The 26,726-nt window shown below is 37.1% G+C and overlaps 3 protein-coding genes and 3 non-coding genes across 12 annotated transcripts; 4 read left to right on the top strand and 2 right to left on the bottom strand.

The window, feature by feature from the left end:
* Window positions 1-17: 17 nt before the first annotated feature.
* LOC126610772 (cell division control protein 48 homolog C-like) lies at window positions 18-7,089 on the bottom strand. The gene is made up of 10 exons (XM_050278900.1): window positions 6,065-7,089; window positions 5,311-5,927; window positions 5,022-5,174; window positions 3,964-4,080; window positions 3,718-3,822; window positions 1,319-1,384; window positions 1,152-1,216; window positions 866-1,067; window positions 563-700; window positions 18-430 (listed from the first exon to the last, which is right to left on the bottom strand). Exons 1-10 carry the CDS (start codon window positions 7,026-7,028, stop codon window positions 371-373), a joined length of 2,487 nt encoding a protein of 828 aa, XP_050134857.1. The 5' UTR covers window positions 7,029-7,089; the 3' UTR covers window positions 18-370.
* A 7,269-nt stretch (window positions 7,090-14,358) lies between these two features.
* On the top strand, window positions 14,359-14,440 carry TRNAS-GCU (transfer RNA serine (anticodon GCU)). Its single transcript has one exon. It is a non-coding gene; the product is annotated as a tRNA-Ser (tRNA).
* A 1,982-nt stretch (window positions 14,441-16,422) lies between these two features.
* TRNAS-GCU (transfer RNA serine (anticodon GCU)) lies at window positions 16,423-16,504 on the top strand. The gene has a single exon. It is a non-coding gene; the product is annotated as a tRNA-Ser (tRNA).
* Window positions 16,505-16,538: 34 nt separating this feature from the next.
* LOC126611225 (pentatricopeptide repeat-containing protein At4g21300-like) lies at window positions 16,539-21,109 on the top strand. 6 transcript variants are annotated; one of them, XR_007618744.1, is made up of 3 exons: window positions 16,540-16,717; window positions 17,272-20,559; window positions 20,673-21,109. XR_007618744.1 is itself a non-coding variant. In XM_050279420.1 (2 exons), the coding sequence occupies exon 2, from the start codon at window positions 17,476-17,478 to the stop codon at window positions 19,996-19,998; it is 2,523 nt and encodes an 840-aa protein (XP_050135377.1). In that variant the 5' UTR covers window positions 16,539-16,717; window positions 17,274-17,475; the 3' UTR covers window positions 19,999-21,109. The 6 variants fall into 6 exon arrangements, 1 of the variants encoding a protein (XP_050135377.1); XR_007618747.1 differs by having other exon boundaries at window positions 20,696-21,109; XR_007618746.1 differs by having other exon boundaries at window positions 20,702-21,109.
* A 577-nt stretch (window positions 21,110-21,686) lies between these two features.
* Window positions 21,687-21,759, bottom strand: TRNAV-UAC (transfer RNA valine (anticodon UAC)). Its single transcript has one exon. It is a non-coding gene; the product is annotated as a tRNA-Val (tRNA).
* A 93-nt stretch (window positions 21,760-21,852) lies between these two features.
* On the top strand, window positions 21,853-26,726 carry LOC126611226 (tetraspanin-19-like). Of its 2 annotated transcripts, none has more exons than XM_050279422.1 (6): window positions 21,853-23,150; window positions 23,386-23,485; window positions 24,570-24,650; window positions 24,760-24,864; window positions 25,459-25,662; window positions 26,420-26,726. In XM_050279422.1, the coding sequence occupies exons 3-6, from the start codon at window positions 24,573-24,575 to the stop codon at window positions 26,429-26,431; spliced, it is 399 nt and encodes a 132-aa protein (XP_050135379.1). In that variant the 5' UTR covers window positions 21,853-23,150; window positions 23,386-23,485; window positions 24,570-24,572; the 3' UTR covers window positions 26,432-26,726. The 2 variants fall into 2 exon arrangements, with proteins under 2 accessions (XP_050135379.1, XP_050135378.1); XM_050279421.1 differs by having other exon boundaries at window positions 21,854-22,245.

Genomic DNA, 26,726 nt, shown 5'->3' on the forward strand with positions numbered 1-26,726 from the left:
ATATAAAAAGCTTAGAGTAAACCATTGAAATTTTAAGGCGTTAATAACAATCCCCAAAAAATAATAGCAACAATCTTTTTTGGGGCACGATTCAAGTTACATTCGACGAAAAAATAAAGGAGAATGGGAAAATATTTATAAAAAATCCCTATCAAAATTTGCTTTGTTCTCAAACATTCTCTAACTGTTGCCACGATTCTAATTTACATTCTATGAATAAATACAAGAAAATTGGCAAATAATATAAATACCCAACCCTTGTCTTAAAAAATTTTTAATGATCACCGTCAAAATTTGCTTTCTTCTCGCACATTCTCTCTAACCGTTGCTCTTAAGAACATTTACAACTTACTCTTCACTGCGACACTTGTTATGTTTTGTTTCTTGGTGCTTTGAGGCTCTCACCAAATCTCTTATAGTATTGCATTTGCTGTGTACACAGTAATGGAATGAAACTTAAAAAGTCGTCGTACGGAAAAAAGAAATAGAAAAGAGAAGGAATTGTTCGTTGAGAGGCATTAGGCATATGAAAAACAAACATAAGCGTAGTACTTATCCATACCTGGTCAGTTACAGATGCTGCGATCTTAGCCAGTGCTTTCTCAAAGTGAGATTCTTTTATCGTCCATGGAGATGCATCTGAAATCCTCTCAGGTAATGTCAATTTCTCTTCAAGAGCAGCCATAGCAGCCTCATTCATCTGCATCAATCGATATGTGAGAGACAATCCAAATCACATCTCCTCCCCCTTTTTTCTTCCCCACCAATCCAAGAGAGGTCACGAAAACTCGACTCCAAATGAAATATTAAACTTAACGTCACAAACAAAGAAAAGAATAGAATGCATATTTAAGCATAGACGAACCAGTGCAGCAAGATCAGCTCCACTGAAATTTTCACACAATTCCCTTTGTCCAATCTCACTCAGATCTACACTAGCATCAATAGGCTTCTTCCTCGCAAGTGCTTTTAAGATCAAACCACGCTCATCTTTTGTGGGTGGGGCGACATAAATAAGTTTACCGAACCTACCGGGCCGCAGAACAGCACGGTCCATTACATCGGGTCTGACAAAAGGTATGACACGTAAGAGGTGCAGAATGATATTCCTTTATATCAACTAAAACTGAAGAATGAACAAAGAGCTTTACCTATTAGTGGCACCAATAACAAATACACCTCGTCGCTGCTCTGCGCCATCTAACTCTATAAGTAGCTGCAGTTGCAGACAGTCAGTTCATTCTATAAATGAATGAAAAATGAATAAGTTTCTACTTTCTAAGCAGTCAGTTCTTGACTGCCTTTGCAATTAATTTACCTGATTCAGCAGCCGCTCAATAACCCATCCGCCTTCTTTCCCCCGCTTTGTTGTTAAAGCATCAACCTGTCAATAAGTGAGGAAACAGCTTTAAAAGGCTATGAAAAGTAGGACACATTTTCCATGAATTTTTTTCCATGTCAGGATACCAGAGGACATGAAACCTATGTCACCTGGTTTCAAACAGTCATTTGGATACTTAAAAAGGAATTCAGTGTTTTGTATAAGAAAGAGTGCTAAATCAATTGAGACATTAGACATCAATAGTGTCAATAAGTGAAAGAAAATGCTTTAAAAGGCTATGATTTGTAGGGCACATCTTTCCATGAAATTATTTCCAAACCTGGAGACATGAACCGTATGTCACCCTTGGATACTTATACGAATTCAATGTTACGTATTCGGAAAGTGTACTAAATAGTTGCAATATTTGTCACTTTTTCAAGACAATGGAGTTTATATGTGGTTCTTTTCTGAGCAAACTTATGTTCAAACATAGATAGAACTATATCCTCTATTCCTACATAAAAAATAAAAAAACACAAACGCACACATGTAGTGTCCTCGTGTCTAGATTTTTGTAGTAGACAAGTTGGGCATCATATCAGTTTCAACACCCAGCAATAATGTCGATGCTCACAAAATGTAGGTAGAAAGTTTGGTTGACTCCTGATAAGAGCATATTTATGCGACTTTATTATCTTATTTCTTTGCATTTACTTAGTTAATTTCTATTTATTTTGGTAATTTAAGTTATTTTCGTATTATTGTAGGTCTAGTTGGTAAAGATGACAATAAATAGCCAAATGGAGCAATTTGGAGCAGTTTTGGACTTGGATTGGATAGCATGCGTGGATAGCATATGGGCTGGACGTTTTTGGTGTTTAAATGGTGTTAGACATGTGCTAAACTCTGGAGAAATCAAAATTGAGGCTTGGAAAGCAAGGAATTACACAAGAAAAAGGAATCCTAGTAGAAAAGGAACATTATCTTATTCTATCTTATCCAACATTATCTTATCTTATCTCCAACTACAAGGAGGAATCCTAATCACATTCCAACACTTTCTTATTCTTAGAGTTCTAAAATAATTTAAAACGCCAAAACCTTTTCCTCTTTGGATTCAGTTGTTCCCCCTATATATATATGAAATTCCTGCAATGATTTAGGGTGTGCCGCACCTAACATTCATCCATTGAAGTTGCTGGAATTTTCAGAGTTCTTTCTATCTTTGTTTTAAGTTTCAATGTTTATTTTAGATTGTTTTTCAGTTATGATGAACATGTGTAACTAAGTTTCTTTTTAGGTAGAGGTGAATTTGAAGCTATGATCATATGTTTTATATAAATTGATTACATCTAGTTATTGTTTCATAAAACATGAAGGCGATTTACTTATCTGCTTTATAGAGAACTTATTCTTGTATGTTTATTAAAGGTGTACACTTAGTTTGCATGCAGGGATTTGATGCTAGAATATAAGAGAATTTCACCTGATCGTTATGAACTTATATTTGTAAGTAGTAAAAGTTACTAGTCATGATTGAGTTAAGTAAATTCTTGGCAGAAATATCATGCTTTTCATAGTTACGAATGTTTTGTCAATACTTATGATTTTCACAGAACTTAATGATCTTTGAGATGTATCTCTATCATGTTTTTCATAGTTAGGAAACTTGAGAAGAATAATTTAGTTGCGTCATTGAGTCCAATTCAATGAACTTAGGAAAATCTGAGAGTTAATTAGTGTTGTTCACACTTAATTTTGGGCATTGTCATTCGTGATTTATAGAAAGAATAACTGGAAATCGATTTGTATGCATATGATTCATGTGTGGAGAAAAATCCTATAGCTATCCTTTCATCCATATTTCATTCACAACTTAATTTATTTGCTGCCATTTACTTTTGTTTTAATTAAATTCGTCCAAAATCCCCCTAGTCATTGTTTTATTGTTAGTTTAACATAGATTTCAGTTTATTAAGTTTAATTTGTGTTGGTTAGCACTTACTCGTACTACAATTGCATAATTTATAGGGTTTAATTTGTGTGTTACCACATCAACTCCTCGCCCAGTGTTGGTGGAGGTCAGAATGGAAAAAGAAATATGGAGAACCACAGCAATATCATATATCTTGTTGTAAAAGAAAATTTTTGTAATGACCTGAAATATTCTAAAGGTTTAGCTTTCTCAAAAAAAATTTGCTATGGTGATCTGAAATGAGGTTTAGCACTATGTAGGACCAACTGTTGTTAATGACACTACAATAATTCAATCCAACTTCATCATGATAATCCCGTAATCTATTCCTTTATATGATTAAATGTTCAGATGAAATGATCCAAACCTATGGAAGCCGATAGTATTAATAACATTTAATAGGAAGAGAACCACAAACCTCATCAAAGAAAAGTATACATGGTGAGCATGTCCTTGCCCGACTAAACAATGTCCGAACTGCCAACTCACTTTCTCCAACATATTTATTCAAAAGTTCGGGCCCCTAACCAGTTAAAAAAGCCATGTCAACCAAATGGATCCTCTCAAATTATGCAAAAACATACATTGAAATGTTCATTGTTACACGACCTACATTAACAAGACCATACATCAATAACATTCAATGGGAAAAGCAATGACTGACCTTAATGTGAATGAAATTTGCTCCTGCTTCATTAGCGACAGCCTTTGCTATCAGTGTTTTACCACATCCAGGAGGCCCATAGAGCAAAAATCCTGTCTCTAAATCTACTCCAAATTCCTGAAACACAAGTCATTTCAAAAACATAATTAGCCACTTGATTGCAGACTTAAATAAAACAAATAAATAGACTAAGGTACAATACAGGCAGAAATACAGTATGAAGCATTGACCCAACAATATGATACCATAGAATACTGTAAATATTCATGTATAGCATGTACTGCAATAAATTAATAAGTCTCCACCGATGGTAATGTTTAGATTTAAGTTTCTAAAAGTTCATAATGTGTTCCAGCAAGTATTACATCAAATTTCCACGATAGTTCTTTATGGTGATATTCATGTTGTAACAAAGCGTGCAATTTTTTCGATAAAGTAAAAAATAACTCATGATATTGTTTGGCATACTATTCTTATACGTTGGTTAGTAAGTTCTCAACAAAAGGCCCATCAGAACCCCCACCTAAGCAAGCTATTTCACCAAAAGAGATATGTTTAAGGTGACATGTTAGGCTCTTTTTACTTGCAAAGTGAACGGTATTGGCTTACTAAGGAATGTGACGTTATCCTGTTAATTATTGTTTTCCACTAGCCATAAATGCCGCAGAACATAATTTGAAAATGAAATATGGGGTTAATACTAACCATATACAGATGAATTATAATTTTTCTACCGAAGTATGCACCATGACAATGAGCTATAAAGTATGGAGAGTTAAGCATCATTATTAAAATTTAAAAGTGGCAGAAATGGGTAAAGAAGATTCGTGTTGATCAACAGTGATTATGTTCAAGATCTTTTAGATCATATCAAGCCATTCCAAACCACATTTTTTGACAAAAATATATGACTTTATTTTACAAGCAGACAACATACCAGCCATTCCGAGGAGACACAAACTTGAATAAAAAAGAAAAAAAAATCTTAATCTAAAAACGCATATACACAGAGATTAACAAAATTAGAAAAAACAATAGAAAATGAAAATAACAATTACCTCATAGTTCTCAGGATATTTAACACGTCTAACAATATAGCGATCAAACTCCTTCCTTAAAAGATCTAATCCACCAACATCTTCCCATTTTACATTTGGAATTGCAGAGAATCCTTCTCTTTTTGACGACGGCTGAACCACTTCAACTGCTTCCTGCAGAAATGCACATGATAAGACCATTACCACGAGAATTTAATGCAAAATCAGAATAACTGGTTATTAACTCATAGGTAACTATGTAAGGCAAAATATGTGGGAGAAAAGGTATAGGTAGTTAATTTCGGAACACCTCAAAATCAGCCATAGTGATTGTGAGCTTTTCCATTTCTTCAGGCAACCATGGTTGCATCCACCACTCTTCATTGCCTTCCTCATCCATGGTATCTACCGACATATCAGTCTTCCTCTTGTGTATAATCCTTTTCATGGCAATGTTACCAGCTCTGTCAGCCAAGGCTTTCAAATCGGCCCCAACAAACCCTGGTGTCGACCTGGCTATTTTAAGAAGATCAAAAGAACCTTCAAGTTTTAGGTTGCGTGTAAGCACAGAAAGAATCTTAACCCTAGCATTTTCATCTGGAACGCCTAAAACAATCTCACGGTCAAATCGACCAGGCCTCCTTAGAGCACCGTCAACAGCATCAGGCCTATTGGTCGCTCCAATTACAAGAACATAGCCAGACTTGTTATCTGAACTTTGTGAGTTAGAATCTGCATCAGCTGATTGCACAAGCCTATGAGATTCATCCATGCAAGTCATTAGTTGTGTGACAATTCGCCTCTCCATCTCACGCTGCAAACTTTCTCTTTTCGAAGCAATTGCATCAATTTCATCAATAAATACAATTGAAGGGGCAGTTCTGTAAGCTTTAGAAAAAAGCTCTCGTATATTTTCTTCGGATGCACCTAAAATTAATGATAGCCATGGCAACTTATTACAATTTTACATAAGGAATTTCAGGAACATAAGAACCTTAACAGTACAAGATTTTTCAGCTTGAAAATTTCAGTCATTGAAACTATGAAATGAGTGATGGTAATACCTGAGACACCAGAGACGACTTCGGTGGCAGAAATCTTATAAAAGGGAATGCCGGTTTCATTGGCAATGGCATGAGCCAATTTGGTCTTGCCACAGCCGGGGGGGCCATACAACAGAATCCCAGACATTGGCCTAACTCCGAGCCACAGCGGGAGCTCTGGATGGCGAAGCGGCACAATCACCTCCATCTTCAGCTCCTCAATCACCTTCTCCATCCCACCTAAGTCTCTAAACCTCGGCCCCTCACTCCCCTTCACCTCAACCTCTCTGGAAACCGATCCCTTGGCTTCAGCTTCTCGGAATGTCTCTTGCCCCCCTCGCCCTCCATTTTCGCTCATTAGCCCAACCTTCTCGCGACCAGGAAGCTCAATTTCTACATTCTTCTCCTTCTTCTCCTCGGCCGCCTTGGGCTTCAAGGCGCTGCTGGATCCCATATAAGATGCCCGGAGGCTCGATTTCATCACATCAAACTCCGGCTCCACTTTCTCGCTGTATATGGCGTCGTCCGAGTCCGATGTCGACACCGCCCCATCCTCATCCTCCTCTTCTTCCTCATCATCATCATCTGAAGATGGACGATCACCATTGCTCTGGCGAATCCTTCTGACGTGCGCCGTCTCCATTCTCTGCAATCTCTCCTCCATCTTATTGGCCTTCCGCCTCCTCTTGGAATTGCTATGGTCGACTTCTTCATCTTCTTCGTCGTCTTCTAGGTCGCTGACATGGATTAGGGTTTTGGATAGCTTGAAGGAAGGGGAGTCTAGGGTTTGCTGGACGAACTTGGTGAAAGACTGGAGCTTGATGCGGTGGTAGTCTTTGTAATTAGTGCGAAGTTGGTAGACGATTTCGTCGAGAGAGGAGGAGCGGAGGTGCTTGAAGGTCTCCAGACGACAACGGAGAACCTTCTGCTTTTGTTCGGAGAGGGACCTCCCGCCTCCATCGAACCTTCTTCCCGTCTTCTTCATCTCTTACTTGGCAATGTTGGGTGCACAGTATCAGGGAGCCAAACCAAACTCAATTGAAACGTGAGGCGCGCTTAATTTAATTAGGGTTAGGATTTAGGTGGCCATTAAAACGGCGCAGTTTAAATGCTATTGATTATATAATTTTTATTTTTCAATAATATTTTTTATGGATTTTTCAATAATGTGTTGGTTTTTTGGACAGAAAAAAAATAGAGGAGTAATTAAGGATTTGTTTGCAATAGTTACATGTATTTAGTACAATGTTTACCTTAATAGTCAAATGATAATTGCATTAAATACACATATTCAAATGAATATTTCTTAATCATTAAATACATGTAATATTATAATCAATCCCGTAATTTAAACCAATCCAATTTAAATGATAAGATTTTAAATTTGTGGCTGAATTTTTCACGTAATATACTCTTTTTTTATTATATTGATATTTTTACACTAAGAAAAGGAGGAGATCAGCTAGACAACACAATTGGCAGCCTAATATGGTATTGAATTTATCATCCACGATATTCGAACTTAAGACTTCTCACTTCCAAATGAAAATGAATACTACCAGATTGTAGTAATGAGTGGCTTTCACGTAATATACTTTTATGAACATTATTATATTACACATTATGAGAATGGTACGATATCTCGGCTTCTTTTTAAAATTGAAAGAATTGTGTCCTCAATATATCAAAGTCACCAAATTTGTCACATATTAATCATGGAAGGAGATTCAATAACAAATATAGCCATGGGTCTACAACCATCTCTGTATCAAGCTAGATTCGCAACAATAATAGCCCTTGGAGGGTGGATTAACTCGAATATGAAGCAAGGAAGCGACTCAGCCACTAAAACGATGAGGGCCACGATCACCTTAGAAACTAACCGGTAGAAAGTGATTTCGACCCACCACAACCACATGCCCGACTCAAACCCACGAATCTATCCCGAAATGAAAACATAGAAATGGTTGAGGATGACACTTCATTGAAGCATGAAGGGTTGCTCACAAAATGGTGGGTAGAGACTAGAGAGATGGGAAAGGAGGCGCAAGGAAAGGGTGGAGAGAAGGAGTAGAGTGAGAAGGAAGGGGGTTTGCTGCCGACTCTAACTGTAGCAAGAGGTCAGTGGCCGTAAGATATTTAGTTAGGGTTTGGTGTTTAGGTAACAAGGCATAGGAAAGGCAAAGAGGTTTTTCAAGACTTTATATGGTGTATAATGTGCCACATTATTTAATGCACAACTTTTTTTTATTTTTGTTAGAAGTTGCTTTATTCCAACACAATAATTACACAAGAAAAGACCCAAATACGTACACATAAACAAAAAAACAGGACCTCAGAAACGACTAAAGAACCCAAAACAAAGAAAACGCCGAAACAAACCCTAGCAGCTTCAACCAGCTGTCGCCGGAAAGCTGCTTACCAACCAACAGAAACAAACGTTCCCTGCACACACCTAAAAACAAGCTGAACAGAACCCCAAAACAAATTCCAAAACACTGCCGAGCACCACACAGGTAGCAGCCACACATCGGCAACAAAGTGAAACCCAAAACAAAAGAAGCTAGTGGGAAAGAGCAACCCACTAGCAACAGTGTCATCAAAGGCAATCCCAAGGAAGGTGGTGGTGTGAATATCCGAGTGAAAACTCTACGCACCTTCCGGATAAAATGCAAAAAATCGCGGTACAAATATGGAGACACCAAACCAGGATGTGAAGTCGAAGAAAGATGTGGCTGATTGGGTGGAAGATGGATTGAAGTGTCGAGGAAAGTGGAAGAAAAATGAGAAAAAGATGGAAAGAAGATGCAAAGAAAGGGAAAAAGGAAGAAACGGTAGAATGATAAAAAAGAAAAAGGAAAAAAAGTAGAAGGAAGGAAGAAGGAAAGTGGAAGGGAGGAGAGAAGGGAGAAAAAACGGGGGAAAAGTGGAAGTTGGAAGAAAGTGACGATCAGGCCCTTGGAGAGGGGGAAACTGAAGCTCAGGGAGAAGGAAAGAAAAAGAAAAGTGGAAAAGGAGAAGAAGAGGAGTGCCACCGATCCTGGTCATAGCTAAGGTCTACGGCTGCGGGAAGGATGAAACGGAGAACACTCAAACATTGTTGAGAAAGGCTCTCACAAGGAGAGAAAAGCTGAGAGCTTGCTAAGTTTTAAATTGGTTAGAGACTGATTGTATGAATTACAGAAAAAAGGTTTAGCATTTAATGCACAACTTTGGTGCATGAAGTATATGCAGCACCACCCATTGTGAATTATACAACTTATGAATCATGAATACTGACGACGCTAAAGATCGAATTGTACTAAAAATCGCAATGCACGATGATAGGTGTTGTGCTAGACCAACCCAACAAGAGTTCTTAACCTTCTTTTGGAAGAAACGAAAGCAAAATAATTTTCTGGAAAAGTTCCAAGGACACCATCTTAACTGTTCATGTTCAATTACTTAAACTACAGTATGGTGATATTCCTCTTCACTTGTAAGTGTGAGGTATTAAGTTCGAATTTCGTAGATCACGAATTCGATATCGAATTAGGTTGTCCATTGTGTGGCTTCCGAACTCTCTTCTTAATGTAAAATATATCGTTGTACTAAAAGATCTGACAAAAGAATGAAAATTCTAATTGAAAATTACTATCGTTGAAACCGTATTTTGTTTAAAAAAGTTAAGAGAATACGTTGATTTGTTAAAGAGAATATATAGATTTGTTAAAAAAAAAAAAAGTAAACAAGTATTCGCGCAAATGGTTGATCATGCCATGTTACTTGCCAATATTCTTATATTCTCACAAAGGTAAGGTTACTATCGTATGAACTCATTTATAATGTTTGCCGATATTTTTGTCTATCAGAATATGAAATTTAAGAAACTGTTTCTACTACAACAACGGGTTGTATTGTTCTTTGTTAAGATGTTGTGACACAACAAAATCATGTGACCACCAAAAACTTAGTGATTAAGTATCAAATCTTTCGTAAAAATTAACATATGCTCACATACAAAGTGTTTGTGAAAGGTTTTAATTTTATTTTAAAAATAAAATAAGAGAAGAGAGAATGTGGGACTGGAAAGAGAGGTTATTTTTATTTTTTAATTAGAATTCAAATATGTATAGCTTAAAAAAAAAATTAATGGTGTAAAATTACATTATTATAGGTTTTTTTTATTTATCTTCAAATTTAATTATAGTGTTGGAATGATATTTCATGAAATTTTACAATAAAAGGTCTATTAATATATAATTTAAATTTCCAATTTCTCTCTACAATTTTCATTTTTCAAGTTTTTACTTCACACTCTATACTTTTCTTCTCCACTCTCCCTCTCTTACTCTCTCCTTTTATTTTCTGGAAAAGATTTCAAGGATTTTCAGAACTAATTGGAAAAATATTCCATTTAAATGGAAGTTTAACTGATTACAACATCGATCTCATGGAAAACTATTGAATTAAAACGAGTCTTGCTGTGGATGAGTCGATGACCCATTAATTCAGGGAATTCATAATTTATTTTTCATTTAAAAAAAATTCGGCAAAGGAGACTGAATAATTTAACATCAATTAGTAACCATAAAAAGTAATAGCATCGCAACACATAATCCCCAATCGAAGAGATTCAATCATTCAAAAAGTGAAATTCATATATAAAATCCAAGCAAACAAACACCCCTACATCGTTTTTACATCAAAATAAGTACTACAAACGGAAAATTAGACATAAATAATCAGCCCTTCCTCCACGAATTTCCTAAATAATAGAGATGGATCAGCGTCTGATGTGCTTAACCCTGAACCAGCCCTTCTTCCACGAATTTCCGACGATCCTCACTCCTTTGTTCACCAAGTGTTTCAGCTCCCTCACCTTGTTCCCCAACCCTGCCATTCTTTCTTTCTACTTTCTAGAGAGAGAAACCACCTCAAGTTTTAGAGAGAGAGAAAGAGAGCAGCAGAGAGAAAGAGAGTAGAGAGAATGGTTTGGTTTCGCGGGGTTTTATGGGGGAACCATGGCGGTGCTGCTGCTGTTAGAAGAGGAGGTGCTGTTATTGTGTGTTGGCACGTCTCTTTTGAGAAGGGAGCCGCGTCGGATCCAACACGCGTCATTACGTGGCGGAAATCCAACGGAGAATGGTTTAATCGTGTCAATGCGTGATTAGCCGACGTTCATTGCGGGATAAGAATAAGGATGAACTGGCATGTGACATATGCGGCTTTAATAAATTGTAAAAGATTTGTTGAATACTTAAAATAAACATGGTTTCATTATATTTCAATACTTCGTATAAACACACTTACTTAAACAAAATATAATATATTTATTTAAATCCGCCTGGACACCGCTAAACGTTAAGCTGTAGCTCGCCACCGATTAGCGCCTAGTGTGTGTTTTAGAACCATGGCCTCCTCTGATGTGCTTAACCCTGAACCAGCCCTTCCTCCACGAATTTCCGACGACCCTCACTCCTCTGTTCACAATGTGTTTCAGCTCCCTCACCTTGTTCCCCAACCCTGCCATTCTTTCTACTTGGAGAGAGAAACCACCTAAAAGTTTTAGAGTGAGAAAGAGAGCGGAGAGAAAGAGAGTAGAGAGAAAGGTTTGGTTTCGCGGGGTTTTATGGGGGAACAATGGCGGTGCTGCTGCGGTTAGAAGAGGAGGTGCTGTAATTGTGTGTTGGTCACGTCTCTTTTGAAAAGGGTGCCGCCTCGGATCCAACTCACGCATCACACGTGGCGGAAATCCAACGGAGATGGTTTAATCGTAATCAATGCGTGATTAGCCGACGTTAATTGCAGGGTAAGAATAAGGATGACTTTATTTTATTATATGGGACCACAACCGTTTGTAATTTATTTGGAGTTTTAGTCGACACGAAGTGGTGGGTCTTGAGTAAGGTATAAAATAATGATGATATCGAAAATATCGGTAGTTCAAAAACACGGAAATTTGGATGAAAATATCGGAATATTATCGATATTGATAAAAATTGAATTAAAACCACGGAAATTGTAAGAAAAACTTGGAAATTTTTATTGAAACTTTGCAGGATGTTTATTTAGTCAATTATCTATTAGTTTATCACAAAAAAATGGAAGGAAATGCATTGCATGATAGATATAACTGATTTAAGTTGATTATATAGCGAGCTGACAAACATTGTGAGTGTAGAAAATATGTAATAATTAATGAAAAAAGTTTAAACACACCATAATCATTTATATATAATGAATTAGTACAATATTTTATACTTTATACATTGCATGGTAAGATACATGAGTGACTTAGCAAGGTCTAAAATATCGATGATATCGGAAATATCGGTAGTCTAAAAACACGGAAATTTCGATGGAAATATCGGGATATTATGGATATTTTAGACCATGACTCTTGAGTTGCTCATAAGTTTCGAATCGTTGCTACAGTACGGTGTCCAATTCAAAATGGAGATGGATTGTCTACCCTCCCATCTCATGCCCTTCTCATTCCCTCATATTTTCTGTGGTCACGGTTAAGCCACGTTAACATTTTATATTGATTTTTTTTATAGAAATAATAAGACAAAAAGTAATGAGAATATAAAATGTTGACGTGGCTTAATCGTGGCCACATAAATAGAAGATGATGAGAAGGGCATCAAATGGGGAGGGGAGACAATTCATCTCCATTCAAAATAACTTGATGAAGTTGTAGGCCATGATCAAAAAAGAAAAAGAAAAAATACATTTAATCTAAATTAGTTTTTCTTAATTAAAAATAATTAAACATGGGCATGTTCGAACTTTGAGAAAATAAAAATTGTTACAAGTTAAATACTTAATGCTACATTGAGTAGAACCAAGTGAAGGTGGTGGGTGAATCTGGTGGTGGGTTATAGTAGTTAGATTTCTTTCTTTTTAATTCTTTACGTTATGAATTCAAACTTTTTTCTTTTCTCTTTATGATGCGATTGATACGCAAAAAAGAGTTTGTGGGAATAATTTTCCATGACTTTTCCTAAGGCATGAAAAATACATTTCTCCATTTTCACATTTGGTGAAGTTGGAAAATGAAATAGGAAAGAGAGAGATAATTTAATCTTATACCGTAAACCAATCTTATCATGACATAACTTTGACAAAAGGTCCAATGTTATACAATAAATAAAGTACATTAGTAAAGAACCTTATCTTTAGGTCATGTTGGAAAGCAAGTATACATGTGCAAGCACTAATCATGATACAAATCTAGGGCCTTCCTGGATGGACTGACCTCTGATTGATTTACTCTGGTTATTTCCCACTAACTTCCTCCTTCATTCGAAGAAGTCACCATCAATGAAACTAGTGAAAAGTTGTACACAGAAGAGAAGTGCAAAATGGGTAAGGACGAAGACTTTGGAAGCAAAAGACGCACCAATCACTGATTGGCTCTCTTCCAGCCCTATTGGAATGGTTTAAATTTTAGGAAAACTAATGAAAATGACTTGAAAACTTTGAGTTTTAATGATAAGGACAAAATAAAGGGTAAAGTGAATAGTACCAGGATTGACTTTTTAGTGTAAAAATGTGGTTTTTCGTTAAAGTGAACAGTACCGATAGTTTTTCGTTAAAGTTTCCTTAAATTTTTTGTAACAAAAGAGGTGTGCAAAAACCGTTGTGGCGTAACCCTATTCAATCATGTGGATGTTAGTGGGGAAATGACTTTGTGACCTGTATCCATATACAAAGGGAAGAGGTTGGCAAATAGAGAAAAGAAGAATATGATGATTCCTTCAAATCACATATTTCTGTTACAGAACATAATTATGACTTGTTGAAATCACCATGGTTCATGGCCCCATTCAAACTTCATCATAACAGCTTCAAATTAAAGAATGCCAGTTGCCAATGATATTCTATCATTTTGTTATTCCAGTCTTAAATAGTGTTTAAAATATCAATAAAAATAAAAATATCAGTATGCAAATTTACAGAAACATCGATAATGGTTGACTTCGACGACGGAAATTATGGAATTTTGCAACGGAATATGTATATCAACACTTTCAAATTTAGTCAAAATTAAAGAAAATTTTCTCAAAAAAGTTCGAACGTTTGAAATTTGTAATAAGTTGCGGCAAAATTTATTTAGTAAATATGGTAAATATAGTCGATATTAATTGATTTCCCATATCTCGCTGATATAGAGTGAAGTTTTCATTTCACCTATCCCTTTTCGCATCAGTCCTTGATTTTTTGAATATTTTGACAGAAATATCTACAATTTGGTCGAAACTTTAAAGAATGACTAACGAACAGTTTATGAACTTTATTTTATAAATTGGGTAAAGGGTTCAACCAAAGACGCTTTGGCCGAGTGGTTAAGGCGTGTGCCTGCTAAGTACATGGGGTTTCCCCGCGAGAGTTCGAATCTCTCAGGCGTCGTTTCTTTTTACCATTTTCTAGAATTTGGTGAGCAATTGCTTAGTGGGGGAGGGTTGGGGTCGGTGGCTGGAAGGCCAGGGTGGTTGTTAATTTTTATTATTTATATTTAATTTTCTAATTAATTTTATGATAATTTAACAAACTAGCAATGTTAAATTTTGAGTTAATTTGAAGGACACGAGTCAAAAGACTAGAAAAGGGACACAAATGAGACATGGAATTTAGAACAGCAAATCATCGACCTTGACGTTTAGGCCTAGGGAAAGGAAGAGAGAGAACAAGGAGATGATGTGCATTTTTTCTATTGGTCGTGCTTTTAGCTTAAGTCTACATCTCCTCGTTATATTATAAAATAGCGATATTTATGCACCAACTTGACGATCAACATTAGCATTAGTCTAAATTAGAATAGAAATTATTTTGTTCACTTGTTGGAGCCAGTCGGTTTATGTTATTGAAACTGAAAGGTTCAAATATAGTGGGAGTTACTTAAAGTGGTTACAAAATTGAGTGAGAGCTCAAGTTTCCGGTCCAAGAATAAGAACATCCAAGTACACATCCAATGATGAACAACTGTAAGAAATTCTCACCAGATGAGTGAGCTGCACTAAAAATAGCCGAGCTTTTCAAAACTGCAGACTGCCATTCATAGTGGACCAAATTTACAGTTTCTTCCAGCACGGGAGTGACAATGCAGTATACGAGAACACAAGCAGCTTGTGAGATGTTGCTGCTTAATTAACAAGATTTCCTTCAGTACAGGGCTGTTTATATCCTGCAACGACAAGGTGTAAAATAAGTTACTTGAAAGAGAACAGCATTTCCAGAACATTGTTAAACTGCTGATCTATTCGTTCAGAGAAACATGAATGAGATGTAATAAGAATTTGAGAAGAATTTGACAACGGAAACGTATTAGACTTGTCTGATGCAGTTTTGAGATCCTATTTCTATGATATCATTCGCCGCTACCTAACATCAGCCAACATAAAAATGCTGAAATCCTGCCATCTCGTTACCTGAAATGTGTGTTTACTACTCACTAAGTAGTACTACAGTGTCAGCTGCAGAATCATGTCAGCAAACCAAGTCATCAGGCCATGCAACAAAATATATGCATCCAGGTTTCTGATTGCCTTTGGTCCATTTTGGTCAGTTTGTTTGGTTGAATATATGTCAACAATCTGTGATAAATTTATATATACTAATAAATAAACAGTGTATGAACAATGAACTAATATTAAACAGAAATATTGACGATCGAGGCTTGCGTACCGCAATGTCCTTGAAACAGAAATTTCGCCCCTACTCACTGTTTGTAATTCTCTGGACGTCTGTTTCACCAGGATTCAACGATCAAGTTAGAATTCCAGCATCGGAAAATTTAACTACTGACGAATTTCTTTGTGGTACTCTCAGTAAGAATGCTATGGATTATAGAAGGAGATTTATGCTTTCTGTGTTCTAAATGTCATGCAGACGGATGTATATATAGTGAGATTATGTATGTTCGCAACAGGTATGAGAATGAGATGTGACTGTTGGGAGACATATCTTTAGATGGGGTGCTGTGCTCTCTGCGTTTTTCATTGACTTCAAACTTCATCTAAAAAGATGAGTCTGTTAAAAAAATTAATTTAATTAAATTCGAAAATACGATATTCTAAACTACTTTAATTTACGGGTAGAGGATTCAAACTTGGGTGAAGGGCGGACAGAGCATACTGCTCTGGCCAACTTCTGAACGACAACGAACCTGGGAAGAAGCTTCATGGGTGCTTTCAGTTCATCACAAAAGCATTTGAAACAATGTTGGGAGCTGCATAATAAAGTGGTGCAACAGAGAGAATTATGGGGATAGGAAGGAAGCTAGGGGATTGGAAACATGTCCTCCAAATCCAATGGATTTTTAAGGTTGTGCAAACTGCCACTGGATATGTACTTGCAGTATTATATATAAAATGCACAGGTGCTTAACAAAAGACGCTTTGGCCGAGTGGTTAAGGCGTGTGCCTGCTAAGTACATGGGGTTTCCCCGCGAGAGTTCGAATCTCTCAGGCGTCGTTTCTTTTTATTTTTTGCCTCAATTATATAACCTTTTTTTTTTCTTTCGTTTTTTGTTCTGTTTCTCTTCGAGTGTGTTAGTTATCTTCGTGTAAGGGAGGCCGCCTATTTTTCTCCAGTCGTTGTAGATTCATCTCCGAAATTTTTCGAATTCCCGGGAACCATCTCCTTCCTTCCTATAAGCTCACAGCTCTCTCACTTGTACTGACCTAGGTATGTCTTATCCTCTACCTTCACTTTCTCGTTTATTCTCAAATTTACGATTTTATCAGAGGGTTTTAGTTTGGGGTTAGGATTCGTATTAGATTTTGGTTAAGGGTTTGGTAATTAGGATTTGGCTGCTTTTCTACATTTCAATGCACTTCCTTATTATCCAAGATATCGACAAATTTGTTGGTGATGTTAAAATTTATCTTCGGGGAGGTCTGTATCCAAGATCCTCTCAGACACAGTTCGGGCAGGTCGTATTGTTTTAATAGGTTCCATAAGCTTGGGAAATTTCAAAGAAACAACAAAACTGCAGAAATTTCTTTAGAGTTTTTGGCTTGGAAAAGAAAAAACTTAGGGCCCGTTTGATTACTGTTTCGATTTTTTTTGTTTTTTTTGTTTTTTCACTTTTGGGTTAGAAATGAAGGGAAATGCGAACAAGAAAAGATGACCAAGGAGATGGAGGGTTTAGGGTAATAGGTAACAAATAGTGATAATGTGATAGGCGAATATTATGCCACCATTGTGCAAATTTTTACGTGTTTCTACTGACATTGCAGAGGAACTTGCAACAATAATGAGTTGGATTTTTGGTGTGTTTGGGGACTAGGAAGGCAGTTTGGACACATCAAAGTAATCGGCCAAAGGTGGACTGTGGGTGCTCGTGCTCAAATATATAGAACAATAAGCAGGAAGCAAAAGTAAAAAAGAAAAGATATGTCGGAGACTCTCTGAACAAAGATGATTCTTACAACGCAAAAGAGATGTACAGTAGAATTATATGTCCAGTCTACAAACGTTTCATACACATTACACCACAATGGTCCAAGTCCATACATACAAACTACAAAAACTCCCTTAATTTGGAAGGGGCATTGGCAAGCCAGTTTGCTTCTATCTTGCAAGCTTGCAATGATGAGTCTCTTATCCAACAAGGTAGACAAGTTCATGCACATGTTATTTGCAGCGGACTTGTCAAAAACAGCCTTGTTGGGACAAGGATCCTGGGTATGTATTTTCTCTGCGGGAGCATTATAGACGCCAAGAACATGTTTTATCAGCTTGATTTGAAATATACTTTGCCTTGGAACTCGATGATTAGAGGGTTTACTATGATGGGTTACTTTGATTATGCCTTGCTGTTTTACTTTAAGATGCTGAGTTCTGGAGTTTCACCTGACAAGTACACTTTTTTGAGTGTAATTAAAGCTTGTGGGGGTGTGAATAATGTAAGATTGGGCAAAGCAGTATATGATACTATCCAGTTTATGGGTTTTGGAGTTGATATATTTGTGGGGAGCTCCTTGATTCGACTGTATGTGGACAACGGTTGTATTCAGGATGCATGGAGCTTGTTTGTTAAAATGCCCATCAAAGATTGTGTTTTATGGAATGTTATGCTTCATGGTTATGTTAAAAATGGACAATTAAATAATTCTGTTAGAATGTTCTTGGAAATGAGAAGTAGTGAAGTTAAGCCAAATGCAGTGACGTTTGCTTGCATTTTGTCTCTTTGTGCTTCAGAAGCTATGATTGGTTTTGGTACTCAACTTCATGGGCTTGTTGTTGCATGTGGGTTGGAGTCGGATTCTCCAGTGGCTAATACATTGTTAGCAATGTATTCTAAATGCCAATGCTTCTCTGATGCCCGCAAGTTGTTTGATATGATGCCTCGAACTGATTTAGTGACATGGAATGGAATGATATCTGGTTATATACAAAGTGGGTTTATGCTTGAGGCTTCACGTTTGTTTCAAGACATGATATCTACAAGTGTCAAACCTGATTCCATCACATTTGCAAGTTTTTTACCTTCGGTTGCTGAACTAGGTAGCCTCAAGCAAGGTAAGGAAATTCACGGTTACATTGTAAGGCACTGCGTGCCTTTGGATGTGTTTTTGCAATGTGCACTTATTGATGTATACTTCAAGTGCAGGAATGTGGACATGGCACGTAAAATTTTCAGCAAAAGCACCAGAACGGATGTTGTCATCTGCACAGCTATGATTTCAGGTTTTGTTCTCAATGGGATGAATTGTGATGCATTGGAAATTTTTAGAAGGTTACTTAAAGAGAAAATGAGACCGAATTCTCTAACACTGGCAAGTGTTCTACCAGCTTTTGCTGGTCTGGCTGCTCTGAAATTTGGAAAGGAATTGCATGGAAACATCCTTAAGCATGGGCTTGATGCAAGGTGTTATGTGGGTAGTGCCCTTACAGACATGTATGCAAAATCTGGAAGACTCGATCTTGCTCATCGAGTTTTTCAAAGACTGTCTGAAAGGGATGCTGTTTGTTGGAACTCAATGATAACAAGCTATTCCCAGAATGGCAAACCGGAAGAGGCGGTAGATCTATTTCGTCAGATGGGGACGGAAGGTGCCAAGTATGACTGTGTTAGCATTTCAGCTGCGCTTTCTGCTTGTGCAAACTTACCAGCACTTCATTATGGGAAAGAGATCCATAGTTTCATGATTAGAAGTGCATTTAGTTCCGATCTATTTGCTGAGAGTGCACTGATAGACATGTATGCCAAATGTGGAAACTTAGATCTTGCTCGCCGTGTGTTTGACATGATGGAAGAGAAGAATGAAGTTTCCTGGAACAGCATCATTTCTGCTTATGGGAATCATGGTCGCCTTAAGGAATCTCTTGTTCTGTTTCATGAAATGTTGAGTAAAGGGATCTTGCCCGATCATGTCACCTTTCTTGGTATATTATCTGCTTGTGGCCATGCAGGCGCAGTTGATGATGGAATTCTCTACTTCCGTTGCATGATTGAGGAATATAGGATCCCAGCTAGGTTGGAGCATTATGCTTGCATGGTAGATCTATTAGGGCGTGCTGGACATTTACGTGAAGCATTTGAAACAATAAAGAGCATGCCATTCTCCCCAGATTCGGGTGTCTGGGGAACAATGCTTGGAGCCTGTCGGCTCCATGGCAATGTTGAGCTTGCAGAAGAGGTATCAAGATACCTTTTTGAATTGGCACCGCAAAATTCTGGCTATTATATACTCCTCTCAAATATACTTGCTGATGCTGGAAAATGGGGGAGTGTGCTGAAGGTTCGAACGCTAATGAAAAACAGAGAAGTTCAAAAGGTTCCTGGGTACAGTTGGATTGAGGTAAACAACAACACTCATATGTTTGTTGCAGCAGATGGGAGTCACCCACAGTCTGCTCAGATATATTCATTGCTCAACAGTCTTCTTCTAGAACTAAGAAAAGAGGGTTATAATCCTAGACCTTACCTTCCAACACATCCACAGACATTGGGGATTTAATCTATAGACAGAAAGAAAATAGAAGTTCACTACACTCATTCGGTAGTTGGATTGGTAACATTTAAACTTACCTCCCCAGAGGAGAAGGAAAAAGGGGTTCAACTCTCAAATTAGAAATCTGAAAAACTGCCTAAGGGGTCCCCTCTTGATTGTGTTTCCGACTTTGAAGATAATTAAACCGATGTGGTTTTGGAACCTTTTGCCACTTATTTGGAGGGTGTTTTTAGCTATGAAGGTATGAGGGTGGGTTTTCATCTGGACTGGTTTCCAATCCTAAGCATTTTTCTTATATTGAGGTCAATTTGCTCATATAACATATACCCATTTTTCTTCGTTGATACAAATGTTCCAGCTTGGCCAGATGTTTTATGTTTGTCCCATCATACAAAGGTTGATAAACCAAAAAGACAACGGTGGAAATACTCCTTTGCATTTGGCAACAATGTACCATCATAGAGAGGTTGGCATATAAGGACCAACATAAAGCTCTTAAAGTGTAGGGTCATGACAGCTCGTGACGTTGCTGAAAGCAGTTTGGGAATTGTTGCATCACACCAGGGGGTAAGTTTCTGTGCTATCTATTGTTATAAAATTACGGATGATTATGCCTTACTACAATTTACAACCAAAGGAAGGATCATAGTTCTAGTCCATTGGGTTCCATTCTTTTTCAGTTACCTAACGAGGAAATCCATAGGAACAGGGTAAAATACGTTATTAGTGGTGGCCACACTAGTTGCCACGGTGACATTTGCAGCCAGTTTCACAATGCCAGGCGGTTACAGCAATTCGGTCCTCATGAAGGCGTCACAACCTTGTTGCAATCAGTCTCGTGTGGTGTACACGGCTCTTCCATCACGGCACAGGGACTAACTCGATCATTTTCGAAATGGGTTTGTTCAGTCCTAATAGCTGTTGCAGTACTGGGCAATGCTTATGCACTTGACCAAAGATTTGGAAGAGGTTCAAACTGCCTTATTTTCTATCACATATTCAGTCTATCCAAAGCTTTGGTTAACCTTTTTTTGGGATAGTTTCATTGGGGCCTGGCGGTTCTATGTTTGGCTGGTATTCTTATCTTTTTCCAATGTTATTTCGATTTCGTTATCAATGATCTCTTCATAATATCCAAGTGAGGAGTGAACTTGTTTAGTAAACAGAAAAAGTCATAAAAATGGTTAAGTTAAGAAACACATGTCGAAAATATATCAAGGAGACATGAAAAAGACATATATAACTTGTTTGGATGTGTTTTTAAAATGATTGAAAACGCTTTTGGTGAAAATGTTTTTGAAATCAATTCTTAGTAAAAATGCAAGTAAATTATGGAAAAACGTTTTCAGTCATTTTAAAAGGACATTAGCCTATAGTTGGGAATAATGAATCCATGGTAAGTGAGGAGTGTAACCTGTTTAAAACCAATTCTTAATAAAAATGCAAGCAAATTATGGAAAAACGTTTTCAGTCATTTTAAAAGCACATTAGCCTATAGTTGGGAACAATGAATCCGTGGCAAGTGAGGAGTGTAACCTGTTAGATGTTTAAACAGAAATAGTCATTATCAAAAAATGATGCTGCCCATGTCATTTTAAAAGGACGTTATCCTATGGTTGGGAACAATGAATCCGTAACAAGTGAGGAGTGTAACTTGTTTGACGTTTAAACAGAAAATGTCATTATTAAAAAGATGATGCTGCCCAGGATCGAACTGGGGACCTTCAGTGTGTAAAACTGACGTGATAACCACTACACCACAGCACCTCTTTGATGAAAGATGTTAATATTATCTTACATAACTCAATTAATTTGAAAGCAAAACCCACACATTTCGTCGAAACCCAGCGTGTATCCAACCGTAACACGGTAACACCCAATCCGTCCAACACGAAAAACGAAAAATCCGGAAACCTTGCGATCATTAAAACTGATAGAAACGAAGGTGGACGTCGAATTTCCGATCATCCTCCTCTTTGGCGTAGCTTCCGATCTTCAATTTCGTTGGGTTCCCTCCAAATTTTTGTAATTTTGGTGAATTGGGTGGTAGGTCAGAGGGCGGAGACAGACGGACAGGATGGGAGGGGTGGCGAGGAGCTGCGTGCAATCATTGCTCAAGTTGGTGAATTGTATGATTGGGATGGTAGGGCTCGCCATGATTATGTACTCGTTGTGGTTGTTTAGCGCGTGGCAGAGAAACATGCCTCACTTCCCCCCACCACTCGACCACTCTCACCACCATCCTACACCTTGGTTTGTAAATCTATCTAATCTTGGTTTTTCTTTCCTTTCTCTGGATTTTCTCATATTAGGGTCTGTTTGTTTCCTGAGAAAATGTGGGAAATGCAAGGGAATCCAGACTTTAAGCTTTCCATGCTGTTGAATTGTGTATTGGTTTCCTTTTCTCATTTTCTTAGACTTGGTGTTTGTTTGAAAAGTTAATTGCTTGTTTAGGAGGTTGCCATCATTTGCTATGGTGGGTCATTTCCCCTTTTTGACTGAAACCTGCCTCTTTGTTTCTTTTGCATAAAATTCTTATGAGCCTTTTACTTTCCTTTTCGACTTATAGAGAGCAAAAAGGAGAGGGAAAAAATGGAAAGATTAAAGGAAATCACTGTGTCTGTCAATTTTTTCTTTGTCACGATTAGATATTGAAAATCATTCTGATTTGGACGAATTTTTGTAAGGATGGTATTTGAATGTAGATCTAGAAAATGAACGGTCATGGAAAAATGTTGTGGAGAGGGCTCAAATAGTGCCATAGTAAGTTACTTACTAGTTAGCGCTTGGGCACTTCTGATAGTGGGAGGCTTATGCATTGAAGAGGACTAGGAGATAACTGACATTCAAATCTGAAGTATAACAAAGATGATCAGAATCCACACTAATCAGACTAAAACCAAACATTGTTCTGCAAAACTCCCTTCTGCTGAAAACTGTCATCGCGCTCGCCTCAAGTGGAGTCGTCCCTTCTTGACACCCAAAAAACCGTAAACTTTGCTTCCTCACATTTGCTGTGGACCAAGCCAACTCAAATTTTCTCTCCTCGACAATCTCCACTCCAACTCCAATGTATTTGGCCAATGAAGAAACAAATTGTCAGTGTTTTCCACCTCCCCCTAGCACTACAGGGCAATAGTAAGAAACGCTGGCTTTAGGTATTCTCCTTTGAACCATGACAAGTGTTTACCTCAGCGTGAAGTGCTTTTTTAATCATTTGTAGCAGTTGATTTTGGTGCGAATTGGGTTTTATGTCTTGGTTTTTGACTTTTTGGATGAAGTAAATTTGGTCTTGTCCTCAGCATTGTATATTTATTTTTATGCAAGTATACAATCTTTTTCTCAGTGCTGATTTAAAACTTCTTTTATGTCATTTTTTGGCATGAATTGCAGGTTCATATACACTTTTCTTGGCCTTGGGATCACTCTGCTTGTGATCACATGCTCAGGTCATATTGCTGCTGACACTGCAAATGGTTGTTGCCTTTATTTGGTATCCTTTTGTTTCATATATCTTTATTAGCTATTCAATTATTTGGAGTCAATAACGTCACATTCCCCACCAAATTGCCTTCTTCTTACTCAACCTTAAATTAAGCAACTCTAACAGCCCTTAACGGATCTGTTTCTGAGTGCTTCAACTGGAAGTGATTTTTCCACTCTGCAATTTTTCTGATAGCATTGTTGTTAGATATATATAGTTTTTGTAGTTTTTATTTTTCAAATTTTTTGTGCTTCTTGTAAATACACTTGGAAGTGCCCCTAGGAAGCATCAACTAGGTGCTTCTAAGAAAGCACTACAATGGGCTAAAATGGGCTTATCTGACTCAAAAGAACACAAGTTATAAGATCAAAGAATTTATTTCTCTTTATCCTTTTGCTGCTTGATACTCTTCCGTTTTTGTTCTATGATTATAGTTGTGTATTTCTGTGTTTTCTTTCTCTTTCAAATTAACTTTTAATTATATTTATTAGGCTTGCAACAGGATCTTTTCTTTCTTCCCTTACAATTTGTTCACGTCTCATTATAAATGTCATTATTAGATTCTTAATATTCTGTTAATGTGTTCATGTGCTCTAAATGGGGAGGCTTATGCGCTGCATCGTTTTTTGACAATACTTACATGCTTGATAATTCTTTTCAATCTACAATTTTGAACACCTGAAATAGCTGCTACAGTTGTACTTGTATGAAGAGAGGTAGTAGGGTAAAATTAATCTACGTTAGATAAATATTGCTTTAAAGCTAGATAGATATTACTTTAATTTCAAAAGGCATATTGTCCAGTAGTTTCATCATAGTGGGTAGATTATATAGTAAGTGCTATTTATCATCATAGCATATGGACTTGTCTTTCTATGGAAGTTAATGGATTTTAAACTAGATTGTCAGCTCCATATTTGCCATATCATTTCAGATCATTTAGATTCATTTTGTTTTAGATATTGATTATTCATAAAACATTTGTAGAAATGAGTACAGTTCAATGGGGCTTCACTTTCTTTTATTTTTTTACCTCTGTTATCTTTAAATATATATGACAAAAATGTCTGTGTTTTACCTTAATTGCATACAGTACATGGTGTTTGTCTTCTTACTCTTCATGCTTGAAGCTGGAGTGACTGCTGACATATTTTTAAACCGTGACTGGGAAGAGGTATATATCAAGTACAGTGTAGTTATTTTTGGTTAATGGGTTAATGACTTAGAGAGAAGCATATTAGCGATTTGGTTATAATGCTGATAGTTTTTTTACTTGTGGCCAGGACTTTCCAGATGATCCAACTGGGAGATTTGATCAATTCAAAGAATTTGTAAGGTCGAACTTTGATATCTGCAAATGGATTGGCTTGTCAATAGTTTGTGTACAGGTCTGTCTCTCTCACTCTCTTTCTGTCTTTGTGTACTGCATGTTTGTGCTTACTTTTTTGTAACTTTTTTTAACATCTTGTGAGGAAATAAAAGTTAAAATGTTCAATGAGTCTCACTTAATTTGTCTTACTAGAACTAGTAGAAGCTGCAGAATCAGGCGAGTGTTTTAAATATATTTCAGGGTAAATGACCCCAATTTCCCTTTAACTTCAACCCATGTCTCCAGTGGCGGAGAAAACATGGGCACAGGGGGCACCGCTCCCTCTCATATTTTCTTTTTGGGGACTGTTGATATTAATCTAGTTAACTAGTTCCAAAATTGATTTTGAGTCGCAAGTGCCTCTATATTCTTCTTTGCTTTCTCACTCGTTCATGTCAAAAACCTGATTTTGTTGCATATATTTTGTTAATATGAATGACTATTAGATTATTAATACAACAAAGTACAGAAGAATTTAGAGAAGAGAATGATAAAATTAGGAATGTTGTAACAACTTGCGCACTGCTAAGGGCTATCTGGTTTGCAGATCATGGCCATTCCTTATATTTTCTCTGTCCTCTTTCTGTTGAACGTTCGTTGTCTTCTTTTGCAGGGGCTGTCTTTGTTATTGGCAATGATACTCAAAGCTCTTGGGCCACATCCGTATTATGATAGTGATGATGAGTATATTCCTGAGAGGGTTCCACTCCTAAAGAATGCTGTTCATCCACCTCCTTATGTCGTTGGTGACCCTGTATATGGTTCCAATGTATATGGTTCCAAAAGTGATTCATGGAACATAAGGATCAATGACAAGGTAGGAATGTTCGATTTTTTGAATGGGCCATGTTATATATCTGCGGCATTATTTCTTTACTTTTTTAAATCAAAGATCTGTATTTCGTTTCTCATAATTTATAAAACTCTGTTATTACGTTTTCTTCTGTCTTGTTCTAATTCTTGTGTCTTAATCTTTGTTACTTCTTTTAACTGGAGTATTTATAAAAAAGAAAATGATCCTCTATCTGATTCTTTCATGAGTCATTCAGATTCTGTAGGACAGCTGAGAGTGTCATAAGTAGTGCCACTTTTATGGAACACACATGGACGTGTATACATATATATATTATAAATATTATATATTGATTAATATACCCTTTTCAAAGTGTGAAAATATCCCGTTGATTAAGTGAAGTCATGTCTCAATATCTGGTCCTGGGACAGTCTTGTAACATAACATGCTCAATGTCTCAGAATTTGTTTCGCGATTATGTACTACATGTAAAATTTCTGGATAATGTATATTTACAGTAGCAGGCCCTTTCCTGAAGGGATTCCCATTTGCAAGGATCACATTGGGCTCGCATATTTCCGCCGTGAAATGTGGTCCAATAAACTAAACCATCCTATTTTAAGGTCCTCATTGAATGATGATCCTTAAAAGTGACCTGCAACACAGAAAGGGGCAGGGAGGTTGTGAACCGTAATAGGTTTTGGCTGCTAAGTTGGGTTGTCACCGCATTTGTATGAATTTTTGTTATTGATTCTTTCTGTTTTTTCCCTTTCTAAATCAGACAAACAGGTAAATTGATTGTTCAGCTGGGCTTCTACTTGTGGATGGATGGTAGTGCGGAGACACAATAAGAGTGGAGGAACTGGATCGGAAAAATGAGTCATCTGCTGTCGATTGACCAATTGAGCATTGAAGGTTTCATAAACTCGAGCAGATGAAGAGGGTGGAATTAGTCACGTACATACTTTAAACTCTCACTGTATACCTGAATGCTGAACCTGATGAAATTGACAGTTCATCGTTGCGTTTCTGTATAGATTGTTAAACGATGCATAATATTTATCGATTAATTTGGAATCTCCGTTCAA

The sequence above is a fragment of the Malus sylvestris genome, chromosome 17 (genome assembly GCF_916048215.2).
Source record: "Malus sylvestris chromosome 17, drMalSylv7.2, whole genome shotgun sequence".
Lineage (NCBI taxonomy): Eukaryota > Viridiplantae > Streptophyta > Magnoliopsida > Rosales > Rosaceae > Malus > Malus sylvestris.

Excerpts from the sequence above, each read along its gene's own strand:
- LOC126610772 (XM_050278900.1), bottom strand. The coding sequence starts at position 7,028 with ATGAAGAAGACGGGAAGAAGGTTCGATGGAGGCGGGAGGTCCCTCTCC. Across the intron at positions 5,928-6,064 it reads AGTCGTCTCTGGTGTCTCAG|GTGCATCCGAAGAAAATATA; the intron begins GTATTACCATCA and ends CATTAATTTTAG. Across the intron at positions 3,823-3,963 it reads CAAATTTCATTCACATTAAG|GGGCCCGAACTTTTGAATAA; the intron begins GTCAGTCATTGC and ends TTAACTGGTTAG.
- LOC126611225 (XM_050279420.1), top strand. The coding sequence starts at position 17,476 with ATGTACAGTAGAATTATATGTCCAGTCTACAAACGTTTCATACACATT.
- LOC126611226 (XM_050279421.1), top strand. The coding sequence starts at position 22,070 with ATGGGAGGGGTGGCGAGGAGCTGCGTGCAATCATTGCTCAAGTTGGTG. Across the intron at positions 22,246-23,385 it reads CACCACCATCCTACACCTTG|GTTCATATACACTTTTCTTG; the intron begins GTTTGTAAATCT and ends CATGAATTGCAG. Across the intron at positions 24,651-24,759 it reads TAAACCGTGACTGGGAAGAG|GACTTTCCAGATGATCCAAC; the intron begins GTATATATCAAG and ends ACTTGTGGCCAG.